General features: G+C 42.6%; 1 protein-coding gene across 2 annotated transcripts in view; it reads right to left on the bottom strand.

The window, feature by feature from the left end:
* ABCA4 (ATP binding cassette subfamily A member 4) overlaps nt 1-14,267 on the bottom strand; it is a 450,770-nt gene that overhangs the window by 24,674 nt on the left and 411,829 nt on the right. For both annotated transcript variants that reach the window (XM_073593112.1, XM_073593113.1), the window contains 2 exons: nt 2,059-2,200; nt 1,797-1,931 (listed from right to left, as the gene is read on the bottom strand). In XM_073593112.1, the coding sequence (XP_073449213.1) occupies nt 1,797-1,931; nt 2,059-2,200 (277 nt within the window). The remainder of the gene's footprint in view (nt 1-1,796; nt 1,932-2,058; nt 2,201-14,267) is intronic.

Here is a 14,267-nt window from a genome sequence, read left to right as displayed (position 1 = left end):
GGACAAAATGGTGGTAAAAAGAGTGAGTAGTGGTATGATGTAACATCTGGTAATTCACCTGAGGCTGAGCTCTGAGTGGCTGGATTTTAGCATCAAGATTGAAAAATGCAAATTGTAAGGTGAATATATTGCAAACATAGCCCCATTTTATATAGTCATGGTCAAAGATACAAGGTGACTCTGTCTTACTTGTTCACAATGCTAGTTAGACTGTATATAAAGTCCAGGCTTCTCCTATCACTGTGGCGTATCCACGGAAAAGTCTGCTAAGACTGAGTTCCATTGTGATGAAACATGGCCCTGGACCTGTATAACACCCTGCAGCTAACTCAGCTTGTTGCATCAAGTGCCAAAGCAAGCACCCATTGCAGGATTCAGTCCCAAAGCAACATTACAGACCATCCGCACAGCATGGGTTGTGGGTATGGTTCCCAAGGCTCTACTAAGGTCACACTGATATATTGCTTATGTAGACAGTGAGGTTGATTGAAGAAATATTTAAAAAATAATAAAAAAATAATAAAGTAGTGATGCAGGTTTCTCAGGGAAGAAGTAGAGATCCATCACCTACAGACACTAGCAAAAAACGGAGGACCCACAGAGTGTGGTGAGTGTGCCCCGGGGGGGGGTTTGGGGGGGGGGGTGGAATAAATAAGTTGGCTGTGTCCTGTACTGTATGAGTAAGGTATATTTTTACTGCCTTTTCTAGAAAGTATTATGCTGCATTTTGTGATTTTTTTGTGTACGCCTCTTTATATCAGTTTCATGTTACAATGTAGTTGGCATTAAAACTTGAATGATAATAGCCCACATAGTGAAGACACAGTAAAAAATATCACTAATAAAACTTAGTTTCAAAGAAACAGATAACAAGTTAAAGGGGTTGTAAAGGTAGAAAGTTTTTTTTCCTTAATACATTCTATGCATTAAGATCTAAAAAAAAAAAAAAAAAACTGTATGCATCTCTCCCCCCATTCCCAAACTCCCCCTTATACTTACCTAAGCCCATTCTCAATCCAGCCCTGTGCCAACGAGCAGCAGCTCTCTCCGCTATCTCTCTCTCTCCCAGGGCTAGACTGGGACAAAAATTTGGCCCTGGACTTCATCCAGACTGGCCCAGTTTGACAGGTCTCTCCCATGACGGCTTGCCACCCAAGCCCCCCCCCCCCAGTAGCCATTAGCCGTTCTACATTATTTCTCTTATAGGCAGTACCAGTGGGGAAGCTAGACATTATTTCACCTGGGGCAAAGAATCAGTTTGGCGCCCCCCCCCCCAATGGGACAAGATTAGGCAGGAAAGTGAGGCCGCCCTCCTTCCAGATCGTATGATGAGCTTCTCAGTGTTGACTCCTGAGCATCATGTCTGTATTCAGGCGCGCTGCATAACTAGCCAGGGAGAGGAGGTGAGCACTGCGGGGGGGGGGGGGACAGAGGACCGGAGGGAGGCAGCGGTCCACTGTCACTGAAATTGGCCCACTGAGCCATCGGCCCACCGGGAAACTCCCTGTAGTCCCAATGGCCAGTACATGCCTGCTCTCTCCTCACAGGGCAGATTGAAAGTAGCAGGAGGCACGGGGAGAGACAATAGGAGGCTAGTGGCAATAGTAGCAATAGTAAAGTAGGTTTGTTATAGTAGATGGAGAGGGGCATTTGCAGCTTCTGCTTGGTGGATGAAAGACTGTGTCCTCATAAAGCTTTCAATTTGGTTCTGGTAGCCTATTGATTGAGCTAGAATAAAATGAACCATTTGAAGAACTGAGATCAGACAGAAAAGAGAAGTATACAAAAATACCAACCAGCAGTACCACTGGAGGACAGCCTATCAAAGCAATCGCAGTAGACAGTTTGCGTTTGTTTCCACCACTGTAGGTTCCAGCTGCCTGGTCTGCATATTTTTTAAGGCCCAACTTTTCAATTCCCCAATCTGCAACCTGTCAAAGAGAATGGAGTTTACACAAAGGGCAGGATACTTATAATATTGGTATAATTACTATAATTATAATTATATAATACAGTCCCAAGAAGTTGCACCACTGATATACAATTCATTAATCTTACCATGTCAATTTCTTCCTCAGGAACTCCCCTAAGACGACCATACAATTGTAAGTGTTCACGTCCAGTCAACAGATGATCAATAGCATCAAACTGAGGGCAGTAACCCATGTTCTGATGTACGTCTGCAATGTCTGACAATATGCTGGAAGATAATCAATATATAATAAAACTTGGAAAATAATTGAGAAAACAGCAAACATGCAGAAATTGACCCACTTTCTATGTTTAAGGGTTACAACTCCTGTCAGGTTACTTGTTTTGTTTCTGTGTACAACTGTTCCAGTGACAACTCTAACATTTTTCATCTCCCTTTCAGTGGCGGTCCGTAATGCAGGGCACAGGGGCGCCGCCCCCCCCCCCCCCCCCCCCATCCATCCATCCATGCGTCTGGCCCCCTAGTCTACATGTGGACCATGGATTCCAATTTTTTTTTTTTTTTTTGAAGCAATTGATTAGAGCCAGAGATTTAGGCTTCAAAAAAGGTTTAGACTTCAAAAAAGGGTGGGCTCGGGGCGCATAGCACTGCGCCCCCGAGCCCACCCAGTTGTGTGACAATAGCAAATCAATATTCTCATTTCAGAGTTCCAGACATGATTAAGTATTTCTCCATCGCTAAACAATGCATCAAAGTTGGAATGGAACGATCTCTACTACTATAATATAATTAGAGCTTTTGAGTTCTCCCAAGATTTCGCACAAGTCACATGTTACGAAAGGAACCAATGAATGACAGACTGACAGAGATTGCATTTTTATATAGGTTACTTTTTTAATATTTGGATTTACTACCAGGTCTGGACTAGGGGGCGTGGCTGGGGTCATTCCCATCTCAGAAAGTTGGGAGGTTACCTGGATGATCTGAGCTCAGTGTAGGAGGAAGGGTTTGTAAGGTGCACACCATCCGCACTATATCTTCCATGGATACGTAACAGCTGGGATATCCAAATGCCTATATGACCTTCCATAATGGAGGGTGCACCATTTGGGGTAAGAGCACATCCTGACTTTACTGTTGGTGACGTCACAAGGTGGACTACTCCTTTTTGGATTTGCTTTGCACAAGCACTTTAGAGTGATGTTCATTCATCTAATTAATTGTTTTTTTTCAATCATCCTTTCTAGCTGAATGGACTTATATTAACACTCTTTGGATTAATATGTTCATGTTATTTATTAACTTTTCACTTTTCTCAAGATTTCTTAATATTTTTCAAAACTCCCACGGCACAGCTGCAAATCTCACGCGGCACACAGTTTGAGAATCACTGGTCTATTTCCTTGTACTAATTCGTAACCAAGTTAAAGGTATCTGCACTTGTGATCCTATAAGTGCTTGCAGTAACTTTCACTCAACCAGATGTATCAGAGGAGCTGAGGTTGTTCTTAGAGTCAAGGCACAGAACAGGGAATCCAAATTACCAAGTGACTTCTTCGAGGTAGTACAACACACAACAGCCATCACATTTACCAGAAACGCTATAAACAGAATACTTTTAGGCTTGGGATGATAATCATAGGATGCCATGTAGCAAATCACAAGAAGCCAATTGCAGCACCAGGGAATCATAATTTATAGAAGGCTGGAAGGTGATCTGCAGTGTACTCATGGCTACTGGTTCAACCTATAAATTAGTCATCATCCATATGAGCAAGCTCTGTCACTGGGAAAGGAGGAGGTGGAAAATCTTCCCAAGTGAATAGAATAAGGATAAAACAAATGAGAGAAAGGGGAACCAATAGGATAGGGCACACCACGATACCAACTGGTATTTATCCACACACTCAGTACGAGCGGGACTAATATAAATAAAAAGAAGATAAGAAAAATAGGTAGTGCACACACAGCATGATCTAAAATTTTCAATGGCTATTTAGAAACCGAATCAGCTCAGGGCCCAAACTAGCCATTATCACTTTCTTATAGCCAGTATTCGGCTTTACAGCTATGAAGAGATATCGCAGAAGTTCTTGAAAGCTCTGATCAGCAGTTCACAGCTGCGCTGCATAGTGCTGCCTTCACAGTTCCACATTAATAGTGAGTAACTGATCCGTTTGTGTCATCAAGCATTGCTATCTGAACCATTGACAATTTCTCACTTTGAATTATGCTACTGTCCGGGAATGGACCATCATTCATTATGTTGTTCCAGTGAAAGTTTGGCAAGTAATAGCAGCTTTGATCACTCATAGGCGAGTCATAGCCTATTGGATCACATAAATCTGTGGACATGCAGCTCTGATTACCCTTCATAGCCTAATGGACTACACATGATCTGTGGACCTGCAGACGGATTTTCTGTCCTTGTCTCCTTCTCACCTTTTGGACTGATGCTGTCACACAGCCCCCCTTATTAGCTACAGACTGGTATATACTCTTGTAGATTTTTTTTAATATTGCAACGGCCAATGCCTTCAATCCAATCAGATATAGACTTGGTTGGTGATGCAGTTACCTTAATCTGTACATACAGTACAATATTGGTGACAATACTTTATTTGGGTGGTGTCTCTCCTTTTGTCTTGAATCGCTGTATTCTCTACAATTGGTCTTTTCTCAATAAATTATAATTAAATTCACCATCATGCAATTCTGGTAATTATTTCCCAGGGCTCACCTATGTGGCACTTGGTACTGTGTCATCTTTATGACACAGTGCACATTTTTTCATTGAATAGAACAGGGGTAGGCAACCCCTGATACAGGTGTCGCAAGTGGCACGCAAAGCCTCTTTTGCCGGCACTTGACTCCCTCCCCATCAGCAGAGCAGCGCAGGGAAGTGTCAGAGAGACACTAATGCTTTCCAATTTCAGAATTCCCCACACCACACCTGCACTGAGGGGGAGGCACTGCACCCACACACATTGTAAAAGATGGGAAACATTATTTGGTTCCCTAACTTTATTGTTGCTGCGATCGTCAGCTTTTGTGATGGGGAAGAGATTGGGTGCAGTTCTGCTGGGGGGGTTGCGATCCCTGGGGGGGGGGAGAACTGTGATTGGCCACTGCTAAAGCCAATCACAGTCCTGCTAGCCCCACCCACCATCTGGAGGAAGATGAATCGCTTTGTTGCCACTACCAATCTCAGAAAGAAGGGATTTCACTGTGATTGAGAAAACCACAATCATGTGACAGTATGTGGAATTACTGTTGAGCTTCTGGGAATTTTGATGAAATTATTTCTGAACCTTTGCGTCACTTACTACTGAACCCCTGCACTCTGTGTCCCTTTAAGCCACAGCCAGTATTCAGCACAATGAAAATCACACCCAACCTTTGCTGCGGCGCAGAGAGCTGCACTTTCTCTCAGCTGCGGCGGCCCAACTTATGATCCTGCACACAGGCCCACTGCTTTCAGAAAATGCCCCTGACCTGAGCTCATCATTTTGCATCCATTCCAGATGCTTGTATGTGACATCACATACATCACATACAAGCACGTGGGCTGGATGCAAAAGGTGGATCAGCAGGATGAGTGTGCCAGGACAGTAGATGTGTCTCATCTCTGCTTCCTTTCACCACTCTGCATATCAGGCATATCATAGATGAGAAGAGGGTACAGCGGTGGAGCAGATGAGCAGGAGGGTACAGCAGTGGGGCAGATAAGCGGGGGGGGACAGGGTGGGGCAGATAAGCAGGGGGGGGACAGGGTGGGGCAGATAAGCAGGGGGGGGACAGGGTGGGGCAGATGAGCAGAGGGGGCAGGGGTGGAAGAGATGAGAAGGGGGTTCAGCAGTGGGGCAGAAGAGTAGGAGGGTACAGTGATGTGGCAGATGAGCAGGGGGGTTACAGTGGCGGGACATACAGTATCTCACAAAAGTGAGTACACCCCTCACATTTTTGGAAATATTTTATTATATCTTTTAATGTGACAACCCTGAAGAAATGACACTTTGCTACAATGTAAAGTAGTGAGTGTACAGCTTGTATAACAGTGTAAATTTCCTGTCCCCTCAAAATAACTTAACACACAACCATTAATGTCTAGACCGCTGACAACAAAAGTGAGTACACCCCTAAGTGATAATGTTCAAATTGGGCCCAATTAACCATTTTCCCTCCCCAGTGTCATGTGGCTCGTTAGTGTACAAGGTCTCAGGTGTGAATGGGGAGCAGGTGTGTTAAATTTGGTGTTATCGCTCTTGCTCTCTCATACTGGTCACTGGAAGTTCAACATGGAACTCTCTGAGGATTTAAAAAAAAGAATTGTTGCTCTACATTAAAATGACCTAGGCTATAAGAAAATTGCCAAGACCCTGAAACTGAGCTGCAGCATGGTGGCCAAGACCATCCAGCGCTTTAACAGGACAGGTTCCACTCAGAACAGGCCTCGCAGTGGTTGACCAAAGAAGTTGAGTGCATGTGCTCAGTGTCACATTTAAAGGTTGTCTATGGGAAATAGACGTATGAGTGCTGCCAGCATTGCTGAAGAGGTTGAAGTGGTAGGGGGTTAGCCTGTCAGTGTTCAGACCATACGCCACAGACTGCATCAAATTGGTCTGCATGGCTGTCATCCGAAGGAAGCCTCTTCTAAAAATTATGCACAAGAAACCCCGCGAACAGATTGCTGAAGACAAGCAGACTAAGGACATGGATTACTGGAACCATGTCCTGTGGTCTGATGAGACCAAGATAAACTTATTTGGTTCAGATGATGTCAAGTGTGTGTGGCAGCAACCAGGTGAGGAGTACAAAGACAAGTGTTTCTTGCCTACAGTTAAGCATAGTGGTGGGAGTGTCATGATCTGGGGCTGCATGAGTGCTGCCGGCACTGGGGAGCTACAGTTCATTGAGGGAACCATGAATGCCAACATGTACTGTGACATACTGAAGCAGAGCATGATCCTCTCTCTTTAGAGACTGGGCTGCAGGACAGTATTCCAACTTGATAACGACCCCAAACACACCTCCAAAACTACCACTGGATTGCTAAAGAAGCTGAGGGTAAAGGTGATGCACTGAACAAGCATGTCTCCAGACCTAAACCCTGTTGAACATCTGTGGGGCATCCTCAAACGGAAGGCTGAGAAGCGCAAGGTCTCTAACTTCCACCAGCTCCGTGATGTCGTCATGGAGGAGTGGAAGAGGACTCCAGTGGCAACCTGTGAAGCTCTGGTGAACTCCATGCCCAAGAGGGTTAAGGCAGTGCTGGAAAATAACAGTGGTCACACAAAATATTGACACTTTGGCCCCGATTTGGACATTTTCACTTAGGGGTGTACTAACTTTTGTTGCCAGCGGTTTAGACATTAATGACTGTGTGTTGAGTTATTTTGAGGGGACAGTAAATTTACACTGTTATACAAGCTGTACACTCAGTACTTTACATTGTAGCAAAGTGTAATTTCTTCAGTGTTGTCACATAAAAAGATATAATAAAATATTTACAAAAATGTGAGGGGTGTACTCACTTTTGTGAGATACTGTATGAGCAGGGGGGTTCAGTGTTGGGCCAGATGAGAAGGGGGTTACAGTGGTGGGACATATGAGCAAGGGGGTTCAGTGTTGGGGCAGATAAGAAGGGGTTCAGCGATGGGACAGATGAGCAGGGGGTTACAGTGGTGGGGCAGAAGAGCAGGGGGGTACAAAGGCGAAAGATATAGTAAGGGGAAGATGAGAAGATGGTTCAGCGGTGAGACAGGGCATGGGGGTACAGGGTTGGAGCAGATATGCAGTGGTGGGGCAGATGAGAAAAGGGGTACATTGGTGGTGTAGATAAGCAGGGGATTACACTGGTGGGACAGATGAGCAGGGGGATACAGAGGTGGAGCAGAAGAGCAGGGTAGTACAGTGGTGGGTCAGATGTACAGGGGGATACAGTGGTGGAACAGAGTTGCAGGGGGGACAGTGTTCTGAGGTGTGAAGGTCCATGAATTGGGGCTGATCTAAAGACTGGAGTTGCAGCAATTAGGGCTTATCTGAGGCATGAGAATGCAGGATGATAATTTCTCACTATTACTCAAATCCATAAGGATCTAAAAAACCCCCCGGGCCGTCCCATAGTGTCAGGGAATGGCTGCCTAACTGAAAAAGCAAGCCAGATGGTTGACGACCATCTCAGACCATTTGTAGAAGATTTAACTTCATACCTGCAAGACACGAGAGATCTTTTGAGAGCCCTTGACGGCTTGGCCCTACCTGAGGGGGCCTGGTTAGTATCCCTGGATGTGGAGGCCCTCTACAACTCCATCCCCCACACAAAGGGGCTGGAAGTTGTGGAGGGCTTCATTTCTCTCAACAGAGAATCCTCTCCTGAGTACAATCAATTTATTCTGGACCTTCTGCGATTCATTCTGCACAACAATATTTTCATTTTTGAACGCTCCCACTACCTCCAGATACAGGGTGTAGCCATGGGAACCAAATGTGCCCCTTCCTATGCAAACCTGTATCTGGGGGGGTGGGAGCGTGATTTATTTTCTGATGACAATATGCAATACTTTCTCGATTGGATGCCAATTTGGCGACGATATATAGATGATATTTTTTTAATTTGGACGGGAAGCCACTCTGATTTACTCTTGTTTTTTGAAAGCCTCAAAACGAATCAATATAATTTAAGCTTCACTATGGAAGCAAATCAAGAAATCTTGACCTTTTTGGACATTCAAATTTTCATTAATGAGGATAGAACTTTAGGCACCACCCTTTATCGTAAGCCCTCAGCGGGGAACTCACTCCTCCATGCCAACAGTTCCCACCCCTTATCATTGAAAACGAATATTCCCTATGGGCAATATCGTCGCCTAAGAAGAAATTGTAGTGACCATAGCCATTTTGAGAATGAAGCGAAGGCTTTACAACTTCGCCTAAAAACTCGTGGCTACAGCAACAAAAGTCTGAAAAAAGCCTACGCTAGAGCAAAAAAACAAAATAGATCAGATCTCATTCATGGTCACTCAATACCTAAATCTTCTCCAGAACTGAGACTGATCACCAGATTCTCAGGCCAACACAAACAAATACGTTCACTATTACAGAAATACTGGTATCTCCTAATGGGTGATCCACGTGTTGCCAAACATCTAAAAGATTATCCTGAGATTACTTTCAGACGATCACGATCTATTAAGGATAAAATTGTCCATAGTCATTATGATCCATCTTCCACTAACACCAATACTCCCAGAGGCACAAGACCATGCCATAAATGTGGTTTCTGTAGGTATATTCACGCAACACGAACCGTCGCCCTTCCCAATGGCCGCTTATATTCTCCAAAATTTTCAGTCACATGTCAGTCAGTCGGCATTGTCTACCTAATGACATGTGGCTGCAATGCCTTTTATATAGGCAAAACCAAGCGCCCATTCTTTCACCGAATACGAGACCATGTCTCTCTAGTATGTAAAAAAAGAATGGAAACACCGATCAGCCGCCATATGGGCTTATTCCATCAATTTGATGACACTTTGATGCGATTTGTCGCCCTGGAACATGTCCCTCCAGGTGATAGGGGGGGCAATTACGATCAAATTTTATTACAGCGGGAGGCAAAATGGATTGTAAACTTAGATGCCTTAAAAAACCCTGGCCTCAATGATGCTTTAAGTTATAAACCTTTTTTATAATTATTATATATTTTTTTTTTTTTTTTTTTTTCTGTTATAGTTCATCATTTTTTGCTTTGTTGTTGTATTTTTCAATATCTAACCTTGCCATAACTAATTCTGTCTATTAAGCACAGTATATTGCTGATAATTTGTGAAACGATCACCAGACAGAGTATTAAAACCATGCTATTTGATTAAACAGTTTTTGATTTTCAGTTAATTATACTGATTCATATACACTTTGTAATATTTATATTTTGTAATATTCACTCCATGTGCAGCTCGTTCTCCAATCTGAATCTCCCTCCTTTTTTACTTGCACGGACACCCAGGCATTTGGAAATTGGGGCTCCTAATCAATGATCCCCTTTCCAAATGCCTTCTGGTTCCCTGCGCTGTCTCCCACACTGTTGAATTGGCATCCACACACTTTAAACGGCGTATTGATCTATACAGTGAACGGCCGATGTCCATCATCAGCCGTGCTCACTTTCTCCTTAGCCGCTCTAACCCCCCTCCCATCAGGTGAGGGCAAAAGATTTTCTAAAATGGCGATTGGGGACTGCATACCCAGGCAGCCTTTCCCATCTGCCATTTCAGTTCGGAGCGCATGCGCAGTGATACCTCTCTTACGTCCGCGGAATGGCGGTGACGTCAGACGCCGTCCACTCCGGAGCTGAGTACTTAAACGGGGAAACTCATCTGTGTTCCCCGTCTTTCCCTCTGCTGGACACCACGAGACAAGGAGGATTTTTCCTCCTCGGACTAAATCTCTGGACAATTTTTCACCAGGTATGAAGCTGTATCTCTCTGGTAGCAGCCTATATCTTTCCCTAAACTCTACATTGAAACTGGATATGGTTATCTCTACTGTTCAGGTTTTGGATATTCAAGCAGATTGATCCTGCCCCCTTCAATTCCAAACATCTCCATATTGAAGCTTTTTGGTTCCTTACATCCCAAAACGGTGCTTATGTCCCTCTTTACACCTAGGATGTCATTCTCAATGAATATTGATTCTATTAAATAAATACATCAAAGGTAAAACTAATTGATAATTATTTATTCATCATGATTTTTGTTTTTGTAAATAATCAATTAGAGTTTTATATAGATACTTTATATAAATACTCTATACAATTATAATTATTATTTTTGCCCTGTTTTTCTAACTAGGACAATTTAATAGCCTAACCTTAAAAAGTACCACCTCTGCAAGTCATTTTGTGGGGATTCAGAAATTTAGTGAGAGCGTGTTCTTCCATGGATGAATTTTCCTTACTGTCTGGTGATCCCCAGCTGCATTTTAGATTCTCTAACTGATCAATTTTGGTCACAGAGCTTTTGTTTTAGGTAAGATGTTGAACTTTCTTTTGAATTTTTTTTTTTTTTTTTTTTTTTTGTGTGTATATAACATATAGATGCTTGTATTGTAGTATCTGCACTATATCAATGCAGATCTACAACATGTGTTTGCAATATCGTTTAGACTTTAAACTAGATTTTCAATTTGATCTCTTAATCTCTTTCACTATTAACAACTCTTGAAATTTATGATCTTGTATTGTAATGATTTACTGATATTTTCTTCTTTATATAAATTACAGTTCTAACGGTACCACATGATCTCCTGAGGAAGCTCCACAGAGCGAAACATGTAGAGAAAAATAGTGGTATCTGGAATGAAAAATTGTTGTTACAATTTTTATCATATCGTTGAAAATATTGTATTATATGTGGCCTCGATTAGGCTCTTTTTAATCTATTTGTAATAAAAATTCCTTTTTTACTTCAACTTGGTCTAAATACCTATTGTAAAATATCGACACCTCAAAAGTCCCTAGGCTTTATGCCTAACAGCCCCTTCTTTATTATTTATCTATAAATACGGGATGTGGTGTCTTATATGTTGGTTTTTCCTGTTTCTATCTTGTAACACACTATTACTCAAGTAGTTTACAGCATTTACTTTATAAACAACCCTTTTCGTGATTGAGAGTGTGAAGTTGACATTTTTTTGTTTAAAATTTATTCGGCACACTGTGTTCAAAAGGTTGCCTACGCCTCGAATAGAATAAGGACACTTATTCTATTCCCAACTAAAAAATAAAGTTTTGACTGGAGTTGGGTATCTTTTCTGTGATGCTGCAAATCAGATCATTATAAACTGCCCAAAACTCTTTTATTGTGCAATTTCTGTATGTTTTAATGCCCAGTTCTATCATTCTATTCAGAAACACTTGACCTATGTATAACTTCAGATTCAGATGAGAACATAATGAGATGCCATATTTTTATGAAGAACTCTTAAATTTAATATTCATAAATACAATGGCAGTTCTTTTCTCTAATAAACTCACTCATCCAGTTGTTGAAGCACTATTTTGGAGTCTATTTACCTTCCATTGACCCATGCCACGCCACCTTGTTTTTACATAAAAGCACTTAAAGTGGTATAACTAAGGCCAAAACTTTTTTTTCTGTTTTGGAGTGGAGGGGTAATAGAACACCTGTCACTGCTGCCTGTGTCCCTGTTAGGGACATTTACACTCTGTATTGGTCATGTTTACCATTATTACTGAAAGTAAAAAAAAAAAAAATCCCACATTTTGAGATATCCCCAGAACAGGAATAGAGGGTTAATCTTCCAATGGGGACACTCGTGATGGCCAGGGATAGTAACGGCCAGGGTAACAAATCTAACCGATCGTGGAATGATCAGGGCCATTCCATCGTGTCCATGCATTCCCCCAAAGTAGAAGCTGCTCCCCTAGTAGCCGATCTTGGAGTAGCCAGGACCCTAACATCATGTCCATGCACTCCCCCATAGTGAAAGCTGCTCCCCTAGTCCGTTACTATGTCTGGAATGCACGCCGCCGGCGGAGGGGGTTGCATGAACATGATGGTTTGGTCCTGGCTACTCCGCGAACGGCTACTAGGGGAGCAGCTTCTAATTTGGGTGAATGCATGGACACAATGGCATGGCCCTGATCATTCCACGATCGGTTAGACTTGTTACCCAGGTGAGTGCTACTAGTCTTGACACTTTGGCCTGAGAGAGACCTTTAGCCCATTTGATCTTGATTATTGACTACAAGCGATCGGTTTAATTACACACAGTGCATGTATCACATGTTGTACATGTAGTAAGGGTTGAGTCACGTTTTTCCAATGGGTGGTCTATACTGTTTTTGGGCCGTCCACTGGGAAAGGGGGAGGGGCCATAAGCCTTGGATTGGTTGACTGGTTGAGGGTGCATATGCATATATGGGGATTGCTGAAGGAGTGTACACTGCTGAGCTCTGAGGAAGAGGGGTTTTCCCCTCGAAACACGTCAGCTGGCAGTGGTCCTGTGATTTCCAAAGGATAATGCACAAGGCTGGTGCGCCCTTTCATTTCTTTTTATATCTTTGATCATTAGGATAGCCCTATCCTTGAGGGCAGCAAGGCCTGTGACATTATATAGCTTGTCCGGTAATCCACATGTGAGCAGGAGCGTTTCTTTTCTGCTATTAATTTCTATACAGGATGCAGACTGGGGCTATGTTCCTGGGAACTCAATGGGAGCACTGGAGGCTGGCGAGTAAAATGGGAGATATGTGTTGGTCTCTTAGTGTGCCTGATCTTCTATACTTGTGGGTTTCTAGAGTTTTTAAGATTACATAAGGTCAAATAAATAAAGACAAATGCACAATTTATCTAGAGCTGCAATGATTTACTGTATCTTGTTTATGCCATTAAATCGATTAATATGTATTACTTATCATGCTGATTTCATTATGACACATTTTAATGATGCATCAGTAGGAAGCATGCAGTCCAAAACAACAGGTACATTTACTGGCAAAAACCAAAACACTCCATCGGGGTTCTCTAATACCATATCATTAACTTGCAGACACCCTCCTAGACATTAACACTGCAGATAAACAGCAACGTGGGTACTGGCTGGCATCAGCTCTGCCCTGGGTCACCAAATTTCCATGAGCTGAACACGTGGCAAATGCTATTTTGCACAGTCTAGATATGAAAAACATGTTTTCAAAATGACCTGCCAGATTGGATGTAAATGCTTTACAAAAACAAATTCATTTTGCTGATGCTGTTTAGTTTAACTACACAAATAAATGTGCGTGTTGACTTTCTGCATCCTGTCAGAGCATGTCCCCAGCACAAGATGCTGCCTCTGGGCAGAGGGGGAAGGGGCATTCATCTGTGGTATATGGCATTTTTCAAGTTTTAGAGCTAGAAATCGAATAAATTAGTAACAAGAAAAACTAAATTACTAAAGCTGCCTGTAATAAATGGTTTTCCTGCATAGATGGTATTATTTTTGTTTTAATTGTTATCTTGGCATAACAAATCTGAGTTATACTGTATAAGGTTTTGAATAATATAGTTATGAAATAAATGTCTGAGATCAGTGCTGATGATGAATGGAGTTACTTCCTATGTGTGTGTAGCGCTACCCCCTGGGGAGTCATTGCCTGATGTTTGTCCCTGGTTGTTGCCCTGACCTTGCAAGCTTCCTGACCCTTCTGACACTCAAGGTTCAGACATAGTTTAACAATAGATAACCATGAAGCAAGAGACACAATTCTTTCGTAACACCTCTATATTAGAATTTGATCAACAAGTAGACCATAGAAAGTAATTGG

Source organism: Aquarana catesbeiana, linkage group LG07 (genome assembly GCF_042186555.1).
Source record: "Aquarana catesbeiana isolate 2022-GZ linkage group LG07, ASM4218655v1, whole genome shotgun sequence".
NCBI lineage: Eukaryota > Metazoa > Chordata > Amphibia > Anura > Ranidae > Aquarana > Aquarana catesbeiana.
The sequence above is the reverse complement of the archived record's forward strand: the minus strand, read 5'-3'. Positions and strand labels throughout refer to the sequence as shown.